At 42.9% G+C, this 21,547-nt stretch overlaps 2 protein-coding genes across 12 annotated transcripts in view; one reads left to right on the top strand and one right to left on the bottom strand.

Annotated features, from left to right (window-relative positions):
- LOC101779150 overlaps nt 1-1,608 on the top strand; it is a 2,915-nt gene extending 1,307 nt beyond the window's left edge. The window contains exons 3-4 of the mRNA XM_004958198.3: nt 898-1,073; nt 1,240-1,608. Of these exons, the coding sequence (XP_004958255.1) occupies nt 898-1,073; nt 1,240-1,434 (371 nt within the window). The 3' untranslated portion in view covers nt 1,435-1,608. The remainder of the gene's footprint in view (nt 1-897; nt 1,074-1,239) is intronic.
- A 263-nt stretch (nt 1,609-1,871) lies between these two features.
- On the bottom strand, nt 1,872-6,357 carry LOC101777934 (nuclear transcription factor Y subunit A-4). 11 transcript variants are annotated; one of them, XM_022823911.1, is made up of 9 exons: nt 6,209-6,333; nt 5,294-6,136; nt 4,776-4,836; nt 4,619-4,702; nt 4,384-4,531; nt 3,721-3,833; nt 3,572-3,640; nt 2,918-3,085; nt 1,872-2,455 (listed from the first exon to the last, which is right to left on the bottom strand). In XM_022823911.1, the coding sequence occupies exons 4-9, from the start codon at nt 4,694-4,696 to the stop codon at nt 2,135-2,137; spliced, it is 897 nt and encodes a 298-aa protein (XP_022679646.1). In that variant the 5' UTR covers nt 4,697-4,702; nt 4,776-4,836; nt 5,294-6,136; nt 6,209-6,333; the 3' UTR covers nt 1,872-2,134. The 11 variants fall into 11 exon arrangements, with proteins under 11 accessions (XP_022679646.1, XP_012698905.1, XP_022679647.1 ...); XM_012843451.2 differs by having other exon boundaries at nt 6,085-6,136; XM_022823912.1 differs by having other exon boundaries at nt 4,619-4,690; nt 6,209-6,331.
- Nucleotides 6,358-21,547: the final 15,190 nt, after the last annotated feature.

Below are 21,547 nucleotides of genomic sequence, written 5' to 3'. Positions count from 1 at the left end.
GCGAGCGGCAGTTAGCGAGCGGGCGAGGCCGCAGCTGGCGACGGAGCGGCGCGTCTGGCGGACGCGAGCGGGCGCCGACGAGCGGGCGCGTCCGGCGGCCGGCGGGCGCGAGTTCCACCGCGGCCGGCCGGTGGAGGAAGAAAATACCTGTTAGTATGACAGGTGGGTCCCACGAACGGTGTTAACAGGAGAAGAAAACGGTGCTTGTCCCGTCTATAGCGATCTCTCCAACCAAACAAAAAATAGGATCATCCCATCCCATTCAACCAAACAAGAAATGGGATCATCCCATCCCGAAAAACTGGAACGGGACCGTCCCGTTCTACATTGTCTCCCAACCAAACGCACCCTTACAAGAGGATCACTACAAAGTTTGCATCTGCTTGCAAGAATGGATAGATTGGCCAACCATTTGTAGCATATGTAAATGCCAGTGCTGGCCTTTTTTAGAAGTATACTGGTATTGAAGTGTGTTCTTGTCCCTATTTTTGACCTTTAGGTTTTGTTTCGAAATTCAAGAATTTGTTTTCCATGTCAAATCTCATTGTAATGGGACCAGAATGCTTTCTCTTTTACATAATGATGGTTAGTAACCTTAATCAGCATTTGTATTTTTCTTTAGATTTCATTACATTTAGATTCAACGTCAAGGAGGAAAAACAGGAACATATCCTCAGCAATATGACAGAAGCAGTTCAGTGGAAACCATCATGATCTTGATAATCACTTGCGACTGTTTATCCATAATTGTAGATCCTTTTTAGAGTTCCAGAACTGCAGATTTGTACTGTTTATGTCTTTACAAGCTATCTGTGGAAATTTCTAAGCATATATACCTCATTACCTTGTTATGTAATAGAGAAGGTGATTAATCTAGATCTTGTTTTGGTTGATCAGGTGAGAAAGATGCTCAGGATAAGAGGAAGCTAACTAGCAAATGGAGGCCAACGACTAAAGGCACGCTGAAGAGAACCTACCGAGTTCGATCAACTGAAGAAGGAAGGCGGATCCTGAAAGAGATAGCTTCAGTTCTGTCCGAAGATGACCATTTTGTGGATGCTTCAACTCACAAGGTAAATTCTTTTCTCTGGACAGAGCACATGCTGTCATCTGCCCTTTTATTATACATCATTTTGGAATACAAACACACCTGTAAAAATGGAGGTGTTAAACATGTTTCTTTTGTGCCTATTTGGTTGTTCCTAAGTTGATAATCTAAATGTTTAAATTACCAACCAGGGTTGCCAAATAAGGAGGGAAAGTGCTCATGGTGAGAGTGTGTGCTGCTACAATGTGAGAGCTTTGTTCGATGAGCTTCCCACTCCTCACCTGGTTCTGGAGATTACGCCTTTCCCCGCTGGACATCTTACTGATAATGACTACCGCAAGGCTGAGAGGCTCGAGATGGTGCTGAGGCTGAGCGCTTCCATTTAAAAACTAGGGACTGATTTTCCATTTCCCCTAATACTTTCTTTGCCCAAGTTGTAAATTGTTTACCAGTGGGCCTGTAAATTGATGCTGTTGGCTAAGAACTAAGAACTACTTGTAAAACCTGAGTTCTGCTCAGATTTTTCTATTAATTTGAGCTCAAGAACACATTCTATACTTTGGTCTCAGAATTCTCTTTTGCTAAGTAACTGCATATGCAAGTGATTAATTCTTGGGTTTTATCGTGTCTGATTATATTGTCTCAGCTAGTCAGCTCAGTTCTAATATTTTGCACCGGTGCTGAGTCCACTCGATGGTGCACAGTATGCCGGAGATTTACCTTCATTATGAAAAATAATGATAAAACTGATAACAACCAGAGCGGTGAGCAGGTACTAGAAATCAGACCTGGCAAATTTCCTAGCAGACACAAAAGGCAACATCTGCTGAATAAGTTTCGAGGTTCCCACCCCAGAATCCAGTACTATGTATGGATTTCAGTCTAGAAATTCAGTCTAGAAACAAACTCATAACCACAGTTCTTTTTGCCTCAGCAAGCTTAAAAGAACTTGCATATATATGGGCGTTTAGTTATTCTGTGACTCTTAAGCTACATGTCCATTACATATTCATGGTTTCAAAAGCCAAGGATGAGTTGCCACAGGCAGTATGCCTGGCGATGCTGCTGTGCCCTCTCCACTTCTCTTCACCTAACCAACTTTGCGCTGCCTCCACCTTGTTCGCTGAAGTTCATGGCGGGGCGGAAGCCAACTGACGGAAAGCAGGTGCGGTCCTGGTTGGTCCTTGAAGCACTTGCGGTGTCGGAAGAAGCAGGTGCTGAAGGTGTGGTAGGGTTGGGATCACTCTGGGAGCTTATGGTGTTGCCAATGACCTTTGAGCAGCTCGAACCACCTGATGCCTGATGCTGCTGGTTCTGCTCCTGGAGCTGCTTTGTGTTGAGGAACCGTCCTCCTGACCCACGAGCTCGCTTCATGGCGTGGCGGTGTCGAGACTCGTGAAGGTATGGCTGAGAAGAAAGGAATTTTGTTAATTTATATTTGCCAGGTAAACTATATTGCTGTAAATAACAGAATTATTGCCTGTACAGATTGAAATGCAGGTGGATTGATTTATGCAACTTTCAAATCAGAAAAGAACATGCCAAAAAGTGACGCAGAAGCCTAAGAAATGCTTAGTGATAGCTAGTAAGGAAACAATTAGTATGCATCCGACTTACAAAGATGTTCGGTGCCACAACTCCTAAACAGCGCTTTGCTCAGAAAAGTTTAGCAAAAGGAAAACCTACTCCAATTATAGCCACAGGGGCTTTTGTGACCTCCCTCTGAATATGACCAAGAAAAATCTATTGAATTGATAGTCAAATCTATGAATGCAGCAAATGCTGAAGAACACTTTTTCTAAAAAAAATGCTGAAGAACAATCAAAAGGGATTTCATGTCTGCCTTCTGACAAAATTACTAGGCATTACCTTCCGGCCTTTCACCAGCTTATTCTGGGCCTCCAATTTAGCACGTGTCTGTCTCCTCCTAAGGATTGCATGGTATTGCTTTGCATTAACATATATTGGCTCTTCTGCTGCAGGTTCGACAGGCAACACAACTGGAGCATTTGTTGTTTGATTTTGCTGGGGATGGACCTAGATGCATGGTACACAAATGACGATATTAATGTAAGGTCATTAGATTGAAAACAAAAATGCGTCTGGATATACAAGAATAACAGCTAGCATGCCATAGCCAAAGATGTGGCAGGGTGCATGGTTTTACATTTGTATTCCTTCAGGTCTTTTATCAGAAATAGCTTCCATTAAGTTCCATGCAAATTGAAAGACTACATTCTGATGCCGCAACAATTATTTGTGCATTCCCGAGCTTTACGTGAACACACCATTTCTGTTGCTTTGGAATAATAAAAGTATTCAGCAATAAGGAAACAGAAAGAATGTCTTTCGCAAGAAGTCTTTGTGACTACTAACATGCAAGGACGAATGAGTTCTCTCTCTGAGACTAAAAAGTAATTGCAAATGAATTATAGAGAAAAATTTTCATGATCTTATAACCTCTAACTGTATAGATCTATTTACAGAGTGTGGTCAGAAACTGAAAAGCAAGAGTGAGCTTACAACAGCATGTGGAGGATATCCTGTCAAAACCCCACCATAGTAAGCATCAGCATTATAAGGAACACAGGCCTGGAACATGATGCAGGAAGTTAACTTAAACCAGTGCATAAGATTTAACAAAGCAGCAATTTACAATAGACGAAACTTACAAAAGATGCATTGTAATCTAGTTTTGGTGGCGAAAAGGCAGATCCTTGCTTCCCCATGGACAATACTGGCTTCACTGTGAACTGATTATGCTTCCCATGACCTTCATCATTGTCTGAAGATAAAATAAGCTAACTGTCATGATGATTTCAATGTATCAACTAACCATATTAAATATGAGGCTTCGGCATGAACATTGTCTGAGAGACAGGACAGTAACATAGCGAAAGATCCATCAAAACAAAGATTACAGGAGATTACTCAAAACATTAGTTAAGGCATGGGTAAAGCTGGTAACAGGAGCAAAGGAAATTTTAAAGAAATGCAGGAACATCTACAATAAAAGTGACTAAATTTTGAAACAGCCAATTCTAATTTGAGTCCATATACAGATTATCTGACAAGCACTCAAGGAGCACTTACAAGAATATGAAAATGACAGTGTAACACTGCATGAGCTCTTAATAGAACTTATGACTGCCATGAGATACTGGCACTATAACATATCTGAGCATGTAAAGGTATCTGAACATATATTGAACCTAATACTCATCGGTTCGTAGCATCTCTTGTGAAATAATTTCAAAACAATCTATATCCCAATGGTGTAAAAGAAGATGCAGCAAGAATGATAACCGATAACATGGTTAAAGATAAAGGATTACCAGATTGAATTGAGGTGTGTTCGTTTAGACTTGTCTCACTCACTGCCGACGCTTCTTGGTGAGACTGGCCAGACCCTGATGACGAATCCCTGTCGTGAATTTTATGACCTAAATGCTTCATCTCATGGTCATTTCCTGACAAGACGCCCTACACATGTAGGTTAGCTGATAAGTTATTATCTGTGGTATGGCAAACAGGCAACACCCCATGTTTCCAACATGAATACCAACTTACATGGTTGGACTTAGACATGGGATGGACGGGATGGTCCTTCACAGAAATATGATGAATGAAACCTGCATTAACCTTCATGGCAAGCTGCCAGCATTAATCAGCTGAATTGACAATGACATGCTAAAGACGTGGGTGATTGATGACAATTTCCTCTTACTTTGATTATTTGCTCTGTACTCGTTCACTCAAATATGCTTATGCATAGCGACTTGAAGTGTCTGCAGACGTTAGACATTACAACAAAAAAGACAAACAGATAGGCATATGAGCAAACGATAGAAAATAACAGGACAACAGGAATAGAAAGAGAACCATCCCCCCCAAAAAAGAAACAGCACCTGGCACAAAGTAGGCCAATCAAAATTCTGAAACTAACTGCTCCATGGAACAGGATGAAATGTCCAGTATAGCTATAAATAGGAACATACTACTATGTCAAACTGTTTTCTTTTTGAAAAGGACTATGTTAAACTGTTATCTACCCTTTTCAATGCCTAAGAAGCATCAACCTAGGGCAAGTACATATAATAGATAAGGACCTACTGCAGCTCCATTTTCAATAAAATTAATGAAGAGCTGGCATGCTTGTTTTATACAGCAATGGTGCCTCACCAAGCAAGGCAATTTCCCCCCTATTCAAATTCATACTAATACTTGATTCCTGAGAAATTCCACCTCAAATTAATTCTGCTTTGTTCCCGCGAGAGTCGGGCTACATTGATCTCAGATTTACATCTATTGCAGGCAGAGTCCAAGTGGTATCTGCTCTCAGTGGACTATCATGTGCCAGTTTCCTTTTCTTTTCCCCATCCCAGGCGTTTGAACCCTGAAGAACTCTCTGGGAAACCTTTTTATTAACAAGAAAGGATCAGTATTGTTTATCATCAATTTTGTGTCAGGTTTGATAGGTCTTTATAAAAAGACTGGAAGATACTGGCATACTGCAGCAACCATTTAACTCCTACCAACAAGCTCACGCATTGATAAACCTGATCCAACACTCCACTGAAGTGCTAAGATGCATATCCATACCTTAAGACGACTCTATTGCACAACTAATTCAATCGGAATCACCAGAAATCGCCACAATTCGCAAAAAGAAAAACAAAACAAAAAACAAAGAAAGCTTCAAGCCACAGGGATTGCGGATTTCCATCCTCCCCACTGCCCAAAACTCTAGCACGCCACCCCACGCAATCTAGAATACAGATATAAGCTCATAGAAGATGTGCTTGGATTCTAGCAAGAACGCATCGCGTAATGCGAGCCAAGCTAAAACTAAAGGTTATCAAGCAAGCAAGAACGGTCAAGAACAAAAATATGCAGCGCCAACCAAAAATCCTGTTAAAGTTAACAAATATCCAAGAGGCAAACCTCGAAAACTAAAGGGGAAAACATCAGCGGTGGCAGGATTGAAGAAAAAGATTAATCGAATCAACCGCTGAGCAAGAGTAAGGCATATTAACCAAGGAGAGCACGATGCCACTCCGGGAGCGGAGAGCAGAGCAGCCATCCAATCTGTAGCAACAGCGAACTCAAGAACAGAATTGACCAATCGAGGATTCCTTAGGGGGATCAGGAGGACTGTACCTCTCTCTACCTCCTCTCCCCTTCGAGTTTCTCTCTCTACCTCCTCCGGTCCCTTGAGCCGTAGAGAGAGAAATACGTCGAAGCAACTGAGAATACGGGGCAAGACGAGGGCGCTCCTGCTGCCAAATATATGCGCCTACTGTGCAGGCCCTTTCTGTCTTTTTGTGAGTTTGTTATTCTTTCGGCGCTTAAACAAAAGGAAAACGTTTCGTCTCCTCTGCACCGCTCGGTGCTCACACGTCACCCGTCTTGAATATTGGTAGGTGCACCAAGAACCGGATACACGATGATAATTATGATGGTCATAGGTCGACATTTCATTGCTGGGTTATTCTTAGTGTTGTCAAAAAATAATTTGATCTTTATTAAAAGTATAATAACAACAACGTAATCTCTCTGTCCTAAGAAGTTGGAATAGACTAGAATTGAAACCCAAGAGTCACAAATCAGGATTTGGGCACATGAATAACTGTTTTCCAAGCACTACTATCCAGGTTAAATTTTTGGGTATATTTCATCCCTTCAAATCTCTTTTTATCGCCTCTTCCCACGTCAATTTTGATCTTCCTCTGCCTCTCTTCGCATTACGGTCACGCCTTAGGGTTCCACTATGCAACGATGCCTCCGGAGGCCTTCGTTGGATATGTCCAAACTATCTCAGCCGGTGTTGGATAAACTTGCTACCCCTAACCTATCACGTATATCCTTGTTCCGGACTCGATCCCTTCTCATATGACCACAAATCCAACGCAACATACGCATTTTCGCAACACTTAACTGGACATGTTATCTTTTTTAGGCCAACATTCTGTACCATACAGTATTGCAGGTCTAATCGTCGTCCTATAAAACTTGCCTTTTATCTTCAATGGTACCCTCTTGTCATATAAAATTCCTAATGCTTGGCGCAACTTCATCCACCCCACTCTGATTCTATGACTAACATCCTCATCAATATCCCCATCTCGTTGTAGCATTGATCCTAAATATCGAAATATATCCTTCCTGGGCACTACTTGGCTTTGCAAATTGACATCTCCCTCCTCATGTGTAGTAGTGCCAAAGTCACATATCATATATTCAGTTTTAGTTCTGCTGAGTCTAAAATCTTTTGACTCTAGGGTCTCCCGCCACAACTTCAGTTTCCTATTTACTCCTGCTCGTTTTTCATCAACTAGCACTACATTATCCGCGAAGAGCATACATAAAGGGATATCCCCTTGAATGTCCCTTATTACCTCATCCATCACCAAGGCAAATAAATAAGAGCTCAAAGCAGACCCTTGATGCAGTCCTATTCTAATCGAAAAGTCATCTGTGGTTCGGACTCTAGTTACAACATTGTTGTACATGTCCTTAATAAGTCCAACATACTTCGTTGGAACTTTATGTTTGTCCAAAGCCTACCACATAACATTCATTGGTATTTTGTCATATGTCTTCTCCAAGTCAATGAAATGAGAGCCGTCCATCCCAAGAAATCTAACGGTAGAAACAAAAGAAGTACCTAAAGAGAAGTACCATATTGGTAGGACGAAGTACCAAAAATAATCCTTAAATTTATTTTTAATTATTTTTTGCAGTCGGACGGTGGAAACAAATGAAGTACCTCGATGTACCAACAAGTACCTATCGTACTTTTAAACCACCATAAAAGAGCTCGTATTACTATTCAGTAAATCTAGAACAGCCTTGAAGCTCTTCCTTTGAGCGTACATGCAAATTATATCTACAGAAACTTCTCTTTTAATGGTGAAGGTACAAAGGATATACTAACATATTTAGAATAATTGCTGTATGAAATTTAGAGTTTGAGTTATCAAAAAAAATATTTCAATGCTACTAAATTCTAACCAATTTTATACTTATGATCGGAAACTGTGGTTGCAAATTTTTTCTTGAAAACTATATCTATCTAATCCACAATTAAGATAGATGAAAAATACAGGCTAAAAGTGGCATGTTCATATTAGAACATGTAATTTAGGTTATGTTGAGTATTTTTACACTAAATTTGTATAAAAAAATTATTATTTTTAAATACCTTTTAACCTATATGATACATTATGTATAAAAATATTTTAGTATTATTAGAAGTAATGGTTTTTATTAACATATTTTGGGCGCGCAATAACTTTCAACTATTTTACTTAAAAAGTGATGATAAGATGTAAACTTCGAAAAGGATCTAACTTATAATCAATGCACAATTGCTCTCGTATGTGTAGTTTTGCATGACGATATAAAGTACTCCATTTAGAAGTATGCGCGTGTCTCTCTCGGGCACCACGCTCGTGTTGAACCACTCATGACCTTCGAAAGTTGAAATCGACTTCATTGTCATGACTATCGTGAGCTTCAATGCCTTATGCCACGACTACGTTATAAATTGGACCAATGAGCACGATTTCTAGGTGACGAGGACAACATGAGCTCTACGACCTACGTTTGGATGTGATCAAATGAAAAATTGGACTAATTTCACTGGTCAGTACCTTTTGCTGAGCAACAACCATGCTAGCTCCAGGTGACGCCACTCATATCTTTTTCTTTTCCGCGTTGACCTTGCTATCAGCTACCACATGGACATGGCTTTCACGCCTACGCGCTAGATAGACGCTGAATCACTTCATGACGCCTACTATTTAGGTACTTTCAAAAAGAGTGGAGAAGGCTTCATAAAAATAACACAAATGTAGTAATTCACACTTGGGAAATAACACCAGGGCAACAAGAAATGTAGGCACCAATAATGGAGCCAGCAAAACAAATTCTTTCTAAAGGAGTTCATGATATAGTGTTGAAATGCTTTCTTTTCTAACATTCAAGGTCATATATGAAGCAACCGGTATTTTAATAGTGTATTACAAGAATATAAGGTTTAGCAGTAGCATCACGCCACTGTAGCCCATGTAGTGGTTGTAGCAGCAACTCCACGGAGCCGCCATAGTGTCCCTACTTCAAATATTGGAAACAACTTTTACAATTTTTTTATCTTCAAAGTAGTTGCAAATTCATTCCCATTTTACATAAAACACTTGAAAAAAGAGAAGACTTTCAAGTTTGTCTACATTCATCGTCATACACAGGCACCGGCGGAGGTAGGTGTCGGCCAACATGGGTCATGCCCCCCCTCGCAGTGCTAAATTTTCTTATGAATTATAATTGTCCTAATTTCACAATAATCTGCTTTGCTTAATACACATATAATTGTGCAATTAATGTACAACAAATTGAGTAACCCCCTCCCTCTTCATTTGTATCTAGCTCTGCCACAATGCACTGGTGAAACAATTCAGCATGTGGACGCTTGGAAATACATAAGAACAAAGCACCTCAAACATTGGAATTTCCAAAATATGCGTGGCTTTGCACTCTTCCGGGTACGATTCCGTGTGGACCTAGGAATTTATAGTCTATCTGAGACGGTGGAACTTTAGAACTAAATATTTAGTTGATTAAAATGTCCATGCGGTTTCGGTTTGTATCATGCTGCCATCACCTCGATGTGCTGGGAGGCCAGATGTCAAGGTGGCGGGCACGAGTCGCCTCCCCATTATTCCTTCTCTGATCGCCATGTATATATGTTGCTTAAAAAGATCACGTATAGCTGCGCACCGTAGCGCTAGCTTCTGCCATGCAGATGCATCGAACTCTTGCCATGACGACGGAGAGTCGTTCGGTGCAGAATAACTAGCATGTCCGTTACCCAAAAAATACAAATTTTAGCCAGTGCGGGCATACTATTTGCCCGTGTATGTGTGCCAACTTAAGAAATTACCAACTCAAGCGTCAAGCCACTCATTGGTCAGCACTCACTACTCAGTTCTCTGGTGCGTAGTTCCAGACGTACGGCATATAATGCCATCGATCCATTTTTCGCAAGCACTTTTCTATCTACCATTGATTACACCAAAAGAAGTCTCAACATAGTAGTAGTACTACTAGTAGTATAATGCCAACGAAAAGGTGTACAGTACTTATATATTCTACGTTAACGATCTCATCGACCGTTGCTAATTGCTTCGTACTAGGTCAGTCGATATACTACGTTCCTATACCCGCAAAAAATAAAATAAAAATACTACGTTCCTATGGCAGGTGGCCCCGAGCCAACCGGCGCTCGAACCAGACCAGACCAGACCCGACCCAAACCCGAGCCCGGGGCCACGACCCAGAAGATGCGAGGCGGGGAGGACGCTCACATCAGACGCGCCATCACCGCCGGGACGCCGTATAGACAAAACGTATCAGTGAGTTTTATCGAACAGATGCTGTTAGTTTATTTACACTGTAGCAAGGAAAACATATACTTCTGAATGTAGGACCAGACACCAATTAACCGGAGTGCAGCAGGAAAGCACCTGCGAGGGACTTGGGCAGTTCAATTTTGCATTTTAGGTCCATGTAAACATATGCCATGTCAATGGAGCAGTATGTTTTTCAAGTTTAGTGCAAGGTTATGTTCATCTTCAACTTGGGAACACAAGTGACAAGTGTACATATGAGTCTCCTAGAGGCTATAACTAGCTACTACTCTTGCAGTTTCCAATGCAGCCTGTGGTCTACCAGCACTACAGGATAATCGATTTGAGATAGGATCAACAGGTTTCCACGAGTGGCTCGGTTTGTACGTAAGTCGGAGACGGAGAATCGGTGGTAGTGTTTCGTGGCCATAAAAACCAGGGGAGGATCGGAGCCTCGTCCAGGATATCACCATATCCATTGTGACTTTGTGAGAGGGAATGACAACAATCCGATTAGCAAGTCGCCGTAGCAATCAACAATGGTTGAGAACTGTTCGTGCATCCAGGAGCGCGACCGCGGCGGTTGGGGGGGAGGGGAATGATCCTTTATATGTTTTTCCTTTGCGAAGTTTTAATGCAAGGTTCATGCATGTACATGTTTAGGGAACACAAGTACTATACATGTCTCCCAAAACTAGGTATTTCCTTTGCCATTTCCAATGGAGTAGTATGTTTTTGTGAAGTTTAGTGCAAGGTCATGTTCATCTTCAGCTTCAAGGAACACAAGTGATAAGTGTACATATTAGTCTCCCAGAAGCCATAACTAGCTACTACTTGTACTTCCTTTACAGTTCTCAATACAACACGTGGTCTACCAGCACTATGGGAAAATCGACTCGGGATAGGATCAGCAGGTTTCCACGAGCGGCTCGGTTTGTACGTAAGTCGGAGACGGACAGTCGGTGGTGGTGTTTCGTGGCCATAAAAACCAAGGGAGGATCGGAGCCTTGTCCAAGACATCGTTATATCCATCGTGACTTTGTGAGAGGGAATGACAGCAATCCGATTAGCAAGTCGCCGCAGCAATCAACAATGGTTGGTAACTGTTCGTGCATCCAGGAGCACGGCCGCGACGGTTAGGGGGAGGGGAATGATCCTTCGTATGTTTTTGCAAAGTTTTAGTGCAAGGTTCATGCATGTACATGTTCCGGGAACATAAGTACTGTACATGTCTCCCAGAACTAGGTATTTCATTTGCCGTTCCCAATGGAGTAGTGTGTTTTTGTGAAGTTTAGTGCAAGGCATGTTCATCTTCAACTTCAGGGAACACAAGTGACAAGTGTACATATTAGTCTCCCAGAGTATTTCCTTTGCCGTTCCCAATGCAACCTGTGGTCTACCAGCACTACGGGATAATTGACTCGGTATAGGATCAGCAGGTTTCCACGAGCGGCTTGATTTGTATCGTAAGTCGGAGACGGATGATAGATGGTGGTGTTTCGTAGCCATAGAAACCAGGGGAGGCGATGCCGTTCCTTTGCGAGCGCGACCTCCCTGAGGCGATAGCTGCTATTTCTTCGCCTTCACGAGCAACCAGCCGTATCGAAGGCGTATCGAGCCACCCGTATCAGATTCGCACGCGATACGGGTACGGCATCTTGCCGGCGTATCGGTGCAACGTACCCGTTCGTATCGGAGTCGGACAGTCGGTGTGGTGGTGTTTTGTGGCCGTAAAAACCAGAGGAGGAGCCTCGTCCAGGACCTCGCCGTATCGATCGTGACTTTGTGAGCGGGAATGAGAGCAATCCGAGTATCCGACTAGCAAGTCGCCGCAGCAATAAGCAATGGCTGTTAAGCGTCCGTCGACCCAGGAGCGCGGCCGCGGCGGTGGAGGGGAGAGGGGCACGGAGATCAAGAGGTTGCAGGACAAGACGGGGAAGCGGAAGGGTGCGGCGGCCGCGACGGATCCTGCCGCCACGCGGATGACGGCGACGGAGAAGAAGGCCGCCTTCTACGAGAAGATCGTGGAGAAGGACTACGGGTACCTCTTCTTCACAGACGAGCAAGCTCAGTCCTACCCAGGGGGGCGCGCCGCGGCCAGGGCCATGAACAACACCATCCGCCAGGTCGTCAAGGAGTTCAGGGAGCCATGGGCGGCCACCTCGAGGGATATCCCCCAAGCGCAAGCACTAGCTTCTCCGTCCCAAGTACGTCGAAGTTGTAACCAACGCCCCGCCTGAACAATGATCTCTGCCTGAATTTGTCTGCTCAACCGTACTGTGTGCAAGTTCTGGACCCATTCATGCGCTTACTGATCTTTTGATGCCTTGTATTATACTTCGTATACATATCTTTTCTTGCGAAGATGTCCAGGACGATCTTCACTGATTGACCTCGTTCATCTCTTTTAGCCGCACAGATCATCCTGCGGAGTGAGGTCTGTTTCTTCTTGTTAGCATATAAGGAGTATCACACCTTATACCAGAAAAAAAAATCATTAATTAACTCCCAATTAGTGGACTTGGAGAAGAAGAAAGGCCTCCTACCGTGGCGTTTGGATCACTAGTTCATGGGCTAAACTTTAGCTCCTAAAATTTAGCCTCTAAACTTTAGTCCTGCTGAGTTGTTTGGATCCATGAGCTAAATTTTAGTCTCTCATCAAACAATGACTGATTTGCCCCTTCATTAGTGACCCCACTCCTTCCTCCCCATCCCTTCCCTCTCCTTCCTCCCCTATGCCGCCGCACAAGCCAGGGAGCGAGCCAGCCACCCCCACCCCAGCCGTCGCGAGAAGGGCGCGAAGGGGATGGAGGTGCCGCCGCCCAGGGACTGCGGCGGTAGCGGCGGAGGAGACCTCGGGCGAGAAGTCGGCGGCCGGCATGGACCTCCTCACGGACTCCGCACGCTCCTCTCCGTCGACGTCTTCGGTGCCATCCGCTTGCTCGCACAGTTCCACCTCACTGACGCCAGCAAGGACTACCTCGTCGTCGGCTCCGACTCCAACCGCCTCGTCATCCTCGAGTACTCCCCCGATCGCAACCGCTTGGACAAGGTCCACCAGGAGACCTTCGGCAAGTCCGGCTGCCGCCACATCGTCCCCGGCCAGCTGCTCGCGGTTGACCCCAAGGGCCGCGCGCTCTGCATCATAGCGCTCGAGAAGCAGAAGCTCGTCTAGGGGCGGCGACGACGAAGGCGGCGGGGGCCGGGCGGGAGGCCGCCCGCATCACCTCCAGCGAGATCGGGCAGCGAGAGGGGCGGCGAGCTTGTCCTCGTCATCCTCCCTCCTGCCGGCGGCCGCGGCCCTCTCCTCCTCGCCGGCGGTCGCGGCCCCCAAATCCGGCGGCCGGCGGCATCAAGGCAGAGGCAGAGGACGAGGTGGCGGCGGGGGCGAGGTGGAGGCGGAAGAGGAGGTGGCGGCGCCGCGGGGCCGAGCGGAGACGGCGGGGCTGGCGAGGCAGATGTGGTGGGGCCGGCGAGGCGAGGCGGAGGCGGCGGGCGAAGGAGGCGGGGCCGGGCGAAGCATGTGGGGAGAGAGAGAGTGCAGAGAGAGTGCGGGGAGGAGAGAGACGGGAGGGGGCCAAGGGAGGAAAGTGGCATCCGGGAGCACTTTTAGCCCGTTTTAGGATCTCTTTGGGAGCTAAAGTTTTTAGCCCAAACTTTAGCTCTTTGCCCCTTTTTTCTCACCTGTTTGGATCCCAACAGTTAAATTTTGGACTAAAAGTGCAGAACTAAAATTTAGCCCTTGGCCCACCACGATTCGCTAACTCCCGTCCAGGTTTTTTGATTTTCCAAAAGCGCGATTGGTTCAGGCTTTCGACGGCGATCATCGGCGATGATGAGCTCCCGAATGTCCGGATCCGTCCTTCTCCGCCACGCTGGCTCCCACCCCTTCACCGCACCGGCGGCCGCAAGGGCACCACTGCTTGCGGTCAGTCATCTATCATCTTAATATAATATTGTTAAAAAAAGCCACCACGTTCGCCGAGAGAGTTAAGAAATTATACCACATTAATCTAAAAAAGAGAAAAATATACACCGTTGGATTTTATGAAGATCTAACCGTTTAGATTAACCCAAAGAGTCCCTATCAAATATGACTAATAAATTTGTGTAAATTCAAAAATTAGAAAGAACAAATCCGTGTGATCAAGTTTCAATAGCTTAGATTGACTGCTTATATTACCTGCAATTATAGGACTACTAAAAAGAGCAATTTTTATATGGAAATCTTTATTTCCTTCCGTGCATCCCTTTCGTCTCCCATAGTTTGTGTGAGGATCAAATAAGCGACCAAGAGAACTCGATCCTGTCTCCACATCTGGCAACGCTAGCTCCCCCATCTTCACGCGGAGTTCCTCTGGCAGCAAGAGCATGTCCCTAGAGTCACTTCCGCTGCAGATCAACTTCCATTGTCCCCCATTGCCCAACCTAGAAACAAGAAAAGTGAGGTCTCCACGTCATCAATTGATTTTCCGATGCCACTCCTTTTGCTTTTGCCTAACGTCAGCTGCTGGCTTCCTTTGGTCACAGTAGTATAACAGTGTTGGATGGGTTTTGCTCTGCGCCCAATTCAGAAGCTGAATGGCAAGATTGTATACTTCTGCGACTGGGAAAACTAAGGTTAGCCTCACTTATACCTTCCAATTACTGATATGGAATTGCATAAAAATATTGATTTTAATTTGACAGCTACTTCTGAAATGTGGGTAGCACTGACATGACGACCGGAATTTAGGAGGAACCTGGGATGCTAGGTTCTGCTCCATGCTACAACGTATGCAGGTTTGTTCCTGTTATATTCGGGCGTGTTCCTTTGTGTATGGCTAGAGATGTGTTATTTTAGATCTCGCATATTTTAGAAAGATGTGCTACTTTTACATATTGCTGCTGATTATCAGACTACATATATAAATTGTACCAGACATAGCCATAATAAAAAAACATTTAGACATTGCATCATTAGTTGTCTGGATTGAAAATGTTTTTGCACATCCATAACATGTATTAAAAATCTTTTTGTTGACTACAGGCTTTGATCCTACGGTTTCTTTACTTGCATTCTACAAGAAGCCATCATGCATGTTAATCCTCACATTTGTTATTTCAGGCGTACTACGGTTTCTTTACTTGCATTCTACAAGAAGCCATCATGTTAATCCTCACATTGTTATTTCAGGCGTACTCATTATGCTACACATTGTTACTACGGTCACACATAACCCTGCATGATGCATTATCTAGGGGTCAGTATGAACACGATGTCATGGCTCTGTTTTCATCATGGATGCTTCTGTTATTTTCTACTCCATGCTTATCTAGCTTGCTTCGACGGCAACAATTAGGATTGATTGATTTTCTCTCTTTTTTCGGTCGTATAAATAAAGGAAATAGCTCTTGACATTGTGTATCGTACGTGGAAAGATGTATTTTATATAAAAAGGAATAATCGCCCTTGGTTCTAATTCATATTGCTGTGCCAAGAGTGAGATGGCTGGGGGGAGGCGACGTTCCATTAGATCATAGTCTAGCCACGACCGATGGATGTATACGGGTTCTTGCGGTTGGTACTAAAGGGCAGGTATTATCGAGCGGTACTAAATGGATCTCTTACCTAACTCATGTGTGTTGTGTAGGTGAGATGTCTTGTAAAGACACACGCGAGGCGAGAGGTCTTGAGTTCCTATACACCACACACGCGCATATTCCACACGAAAAATCGCATGTGTGTAGGCCTCCCTAGATTAAAAATATTTTAAATATTTTTTTAACGCACACTCTTTAGATTTGTATTACTAAACGTAACTTTTAGTGCCGAGCCTCATCGGATAGCCAATGCCCAACATGTGGACCGGAAGCAGCAAGCCAAAGACCTTCACCCATTGGTGCAGCATCAAACAGCTCAAGAAACAACTCAAGGTAAAAAATATATTAAACAAATAAAGCACGATTTTTGCACCTTACTACAGTGTGTTTTTTAGAATAATACAAAGATTAATGCTTCTACTTCCGATCAAGATACTAGCAAATAAACAAAGATTAAATGTTACAGATCAGTCGTTATGGATCAGTAGCTAAGTAGTGAGTAAACCATATCATTAGAACCCTAAGAAATCAGTAAATACATTCTTGGCAAGATATATCAGTACTAAGAAATCAATAAATATGTTCTTGGTAAGATCTATCAGGCATTGTTAGAATGGAGTCAAAGTACAATACACACTACCTTAATCAAGGAGCATGCCCACCCACAACGGAGATCCATGTATATATCATCGTTCCCAAACATCCTTGGCGCGAGGAGGCTACCTATGGTATGAACATCAGTGGAAAATTCAGCAGTGTAGCTCTTCAACAAAGAACGCTAACAAGATGTGATGCTCTAGAGACAATGATATGATCCAATTTTTAAGGTTACATGGCTATAAGGAGGTGTGTGCAGTTTACGGACACCTGCAGAGATGTTGCCAGTTTGCCACTACAAAGAAAATCAAAACTGCAATTACAAGATATGAGTAAAACAACATTGGCACGATGTGTTATTATATGCCTACCATGTTATTCCGAACTGAAAGGCGATGAGGCAGTGCACAACTTTTAGAGTGATGACCAAGGAAAAAATTGTTGCAGCCACCATATGGAGGCACAACTTACCAACAACATATGGACTGGAGAACAATTAGGATCAAAAGAAAGGAGAGAAAAATGGCAACATGGCATGGCCAAGGTAGAGCTGTGATGAAATTCCAATCTAGCAGATGACGAAAGAGCGTCAGATGTTGAGAGGGTATTACAAGAGGGTGATGACCATGGACAAAAGTAGTAGGTTGGCTATGAAGAAGTGTAGCTAGAATACAGCAACATTTGAAGCAAACCTCCACAATCGAAAGGTAGAAGATGAGAGTGGTAGGGCTAAGAAGCGATTTCGATTTAGAATGCGATGAGAGAGCTATCGACTCGGAGAGTGCAATAATAATGAGCACATTGGCAATAGGGCACGGCAATGGTAACTTGGTAAGCTCTATCGTGCATCCATGTCAAAGCCGCAATGCGATCCTAACGTGGTAGGAATATCGAGCATCACCCTAAGGGTTGAAAAAACATTTGGAAAAAAAGATCACATAGAAAAAGTGACTCGATATCGATGTTTGGCATGCATGTCCATCCATAGCAAGATGTAGGTAGTGTTTGACGAGAAGGGACGACGCGAGTCCTTGATGATTGCGTTGTAGCGGGGAAAGCTCCTTCGGAGAAGAGCAAGGAGAGAGGTGATGGGAGCGCATGTCCAGCTTGGGACTGCTCCGCTTCATATCTTTTTAACTCCAGTCTAAAAACTCCATGGTGGAGTAGATACACAGGAGCACCCCTTTACTTTACCTCCAAACCCAACAAAATATACTACGGGAAGCCTCCAACTCCATATAGTTGGCTACTCCAAAGTTTGGTAGAGTTGAGGTGTTTGGAAGGGAGTTCAAAACATGGAGCTAAAAAAAGTGAAGTAGTGCTGTTTCAAACTGGCTAGAAAAGGGCTATATCTTGCAAGTGCAACAATAAATCTGTTGAATTTGGCTGATGATTCTTGTGCGAAAAAGATGTAGCAGCTGTAAGACAACGGGAGGATGCATGCATATGGAGATGCAGCAATTGGAGATCGAGGAACAAAGAAAAGAAAAGAGATACTTGAATACAATAAGAACTAAAGAGGATGCAACCAATTCTCATTAAGGTTTCCATTTAAATTCAAAATGAAACTCTAATTATTTTCTGCGGTACACACACTTAGGTCTTCTTTTAAAAGTCTACGGATAATTTATCACCATATAACAAAAACTCTCAAACAAAAATGAACATAAAAAATCTATATATTAGGTTCAAAAATATGTTTTCACATAAAGTATTACTTTTCCTCTTGGATTTATGTTCCCAAAATACCAGGCATACATTTACTTTGGAAAAAAAAATCTAACATTGGCCTAAAAATGCTAGCTACCCGCGCTATTTGCGCGGGCCACCCTGCTAGTTATCTTAATACAATAGTGTTAAAAGAAGCCACCACGTTCATCGAGAGGGTCTAGAAATTACCACATTAATTCAATACGACTAGATTGATAACGGTTTTATGATGATCTAACGGTTTAGATTGATCCAAAGAGTCCTTATCAAATAAATTTCAGAATTAAAAGAACAGGAAGACTATATAGGTTAGTTTCTATACAAATTGGGAAGCAAAATAGGTAAATAAAGGGTCCAATGCCAAACACAATTAATAAACAATTAAATTCGAAATTGAAATCAAATGAGGGATTAGAAGGGATTTAAATTAACGAACATGGCCATAGATGGAGTGAGGTTGAAGAAAGCACCGGGATGGATGGATGCAAATGGGACGGCTCTCGTACATTAACTGGTTGAAAGACTAGTTAGCTAAAAGTCAAGTCAACTGGTGTATGCTTATTTCTCTTTATTTTACATCCATATGATATATTTGTATCCAATATGTTTATGTGATAATTAAATGCTTATTACCGAAGATTAGGTGAACGTCAAACAAGGAATTAATAAAGAGGATAAACTGTACGTAGAGAAATACCCTTGAATACCCCCTGGTCCCGCCCCTGATTTTTTGTATGCCGTCGTCTTTACTGGAGCAAGCACAAGTCTGGCGTTTTCACCTGACGAAGTGCCTCTGATTTCATGTGAGCTGAATTTTGATTTCTGATCTGGAACGTACAAATTCTCTGATCTTCACGTGAGCTTGCTGAATTTCGATTTCTGATCTGGAATGTACAATTCTGCATCAGACACTCAGCTCGTATCCTGGTTTGCAGATGAGTTTGCTATCTGATTGCGTATGCTTATACTTGGACATCTGATACGCTTTGGATGGCTGATACTGGTCGCTGTCAGATATCGATGAGGTGTCCACCGTACAAAAATGGCGGCCGCTCCGTCCAATTCAGGTCCCGTTTGGATCCAGAATCAAATTCTCAAAATCTGGATTTTGGATGGATTTCCAAAATCTGGATTCTGGACAAAATCTGAGTGGACCTGTTTGGAGCCGTTTGGATCCAGAATCAAATTCTCAAAATCTGGATTTTGGATGGATTTCCAAAATCTGGATTCTGGACAAAATCTGAGTGGACCTGTTTGGATTCTAGATTCCAAAATCTAATTTTGTTGTTGTTTGTTGCATACATGCCTTTTTTACCCTTCTATTTCATGCCTCATCAGTCAAGACAAAAAAAATTTCCGAAGTGCAAGAATGCAACGGCATGCAGGTTCTACATAATATTTGTCAATACAAACACTCTCTCACATAGCTTTACTCTTCATTATGAAACAAAACATTTGCTATAGCATCTCGAAACGCATTCATGTCGATATCCTCATCACCTAAAAGGTTCGTAAAACCACTTGCTTGAGAAGCAGCTGTCGCCGGCATTGGCATGTACTCCTCATCTTGGTCACACATATCGAAGTCTTGATCCCTCATATTACTTTCTCGAATGAAATTACGTAGAGCCATCGAAGCAAGGATTATTTTGCTTTGCTTATTCAATGGATAACTCGGCAAGTCTAACAAAATCCGCCATTTCATCTTCAATACTCCAAATGATCGCTCAATGACATTGCGCAGGGATGAGTGCAAATAATTGAATAACTGTTTTTTACCTCTTAGTCTTGGACCTTGTTGAAATTACGACAAATGATACTTGGTTCCCTTATAAGGTGCAAGATAACCTGGTCGATTAGGGTACCTCGAATCCGCAACATAAAATTTCCCTAATACATAAAATTGCATAATTGTAACATAGAACCAATATTTTTTTGCCACATTTAAATAACATGCTTATTTACCTTGCGGCGGATGAGGAAACTTATCACCATATTTGTTTATTGCGTCATTGAAAACCCTCATGTCATGTACATACCCCGGCCATCCCGCAACCGCAAACGTGAATCTCATGTCGAAGTCACAAATAGCCAATACGTTTTGACTCGAGTAACCATGTCGACCAACATGTTGAAGCATCTTTGACGATGGAACAACAACCGGGATGTGCGTTTCGTCTATTGTCCCAATGCAATTGTCAAAGTGAGGTGAGAAACGAGGACTCCGCAATCTAGGATGCACTGTTCTAAAATGAGGATCTCTAGGTTTTATAACTCAGCTGAGAGCCTAAATACACTATCCAAGACTTGTTCAAATTTCCTACTAACCGTCTCAATTGACCTCTCAAAATGATTTTCAGCTTGTCTCAATGATTGTGGTGCTCCAATGATCCACAGGAACATAGCCAATGACTCAATGGAGCTCATCCTTTTTGATGAGTTCAGTCCATATGATGACACCAACACATCATGCAGCCTATGAAAAAGTTCCCTACTCATTCTAAACATATCGTAGCAAGTTGTCATGACCCACTCATATCCAGAAAGATCAGTTTTCACCTTCTTAGTTTTGTTCATGAAAGCAGATTCGTAGTACATACCGAAAATGCAGGCTACAGTTCCAAATTGATGCACAAGCTCCAATTGCCCCAGTGCATTCCTGTTTACTTCATCTTCATCAGTTGAAGAAGATTTACCCGCTGACTCATCATCACCATCACTTGAGGAATAGGTCATCTACATAACACAAATGTACGTCAAACAGAAATCCCAAATAAAAGGTGATGACTAATATATAATCATAACACAGATTTTAACAAAATAGATATCCCACATAACAAAAGAGTTCGCCATATATACATGCTATAAGTCACAAGCTACTTGTTGTTCTTCTCCTAGACATCACATCACAAAAGAGATCGTCATATATACAAGCCACAAGTTAACTGTGTACTTCTTTCCTTCTCCCCCCCATCACATATCTTAAAAGAGACCTTCAAGTTCATTGTCTACTTGCTTTTCTTCTCCTAGCACCACCTCTTCAACCAGGCTAGCCTTGCTTCTTTGGTGGTCAAACTGAGAAACATGACACGATGTTCTGTTTTGACAAACAATTTGCTAGCCATAAAATGCTCATCGGTTCCTTCAACTACCCCACTCTCTACTGCCAAACGCATACATTGTTGTACAGATTCGAAAATGT

This window comes from Setaria italica, chromosome II (genome assembly GCF_000263155.2).
Source record: "Setaria italica strain Yugu1 chromosome II, Setaria_italica_v2.0, whole genome shotgun sequence".
NCBI classification, from domain to species: domain Eukaryota; kingdom Viridiplantae; phylum Streptophyta; class Magnoliopsida; order Poales; family Poaceae; genus Setaria; species Setaria italica.
This window is presented reverse-complemented; position numbering and strand designations above follow the sequence as displayed.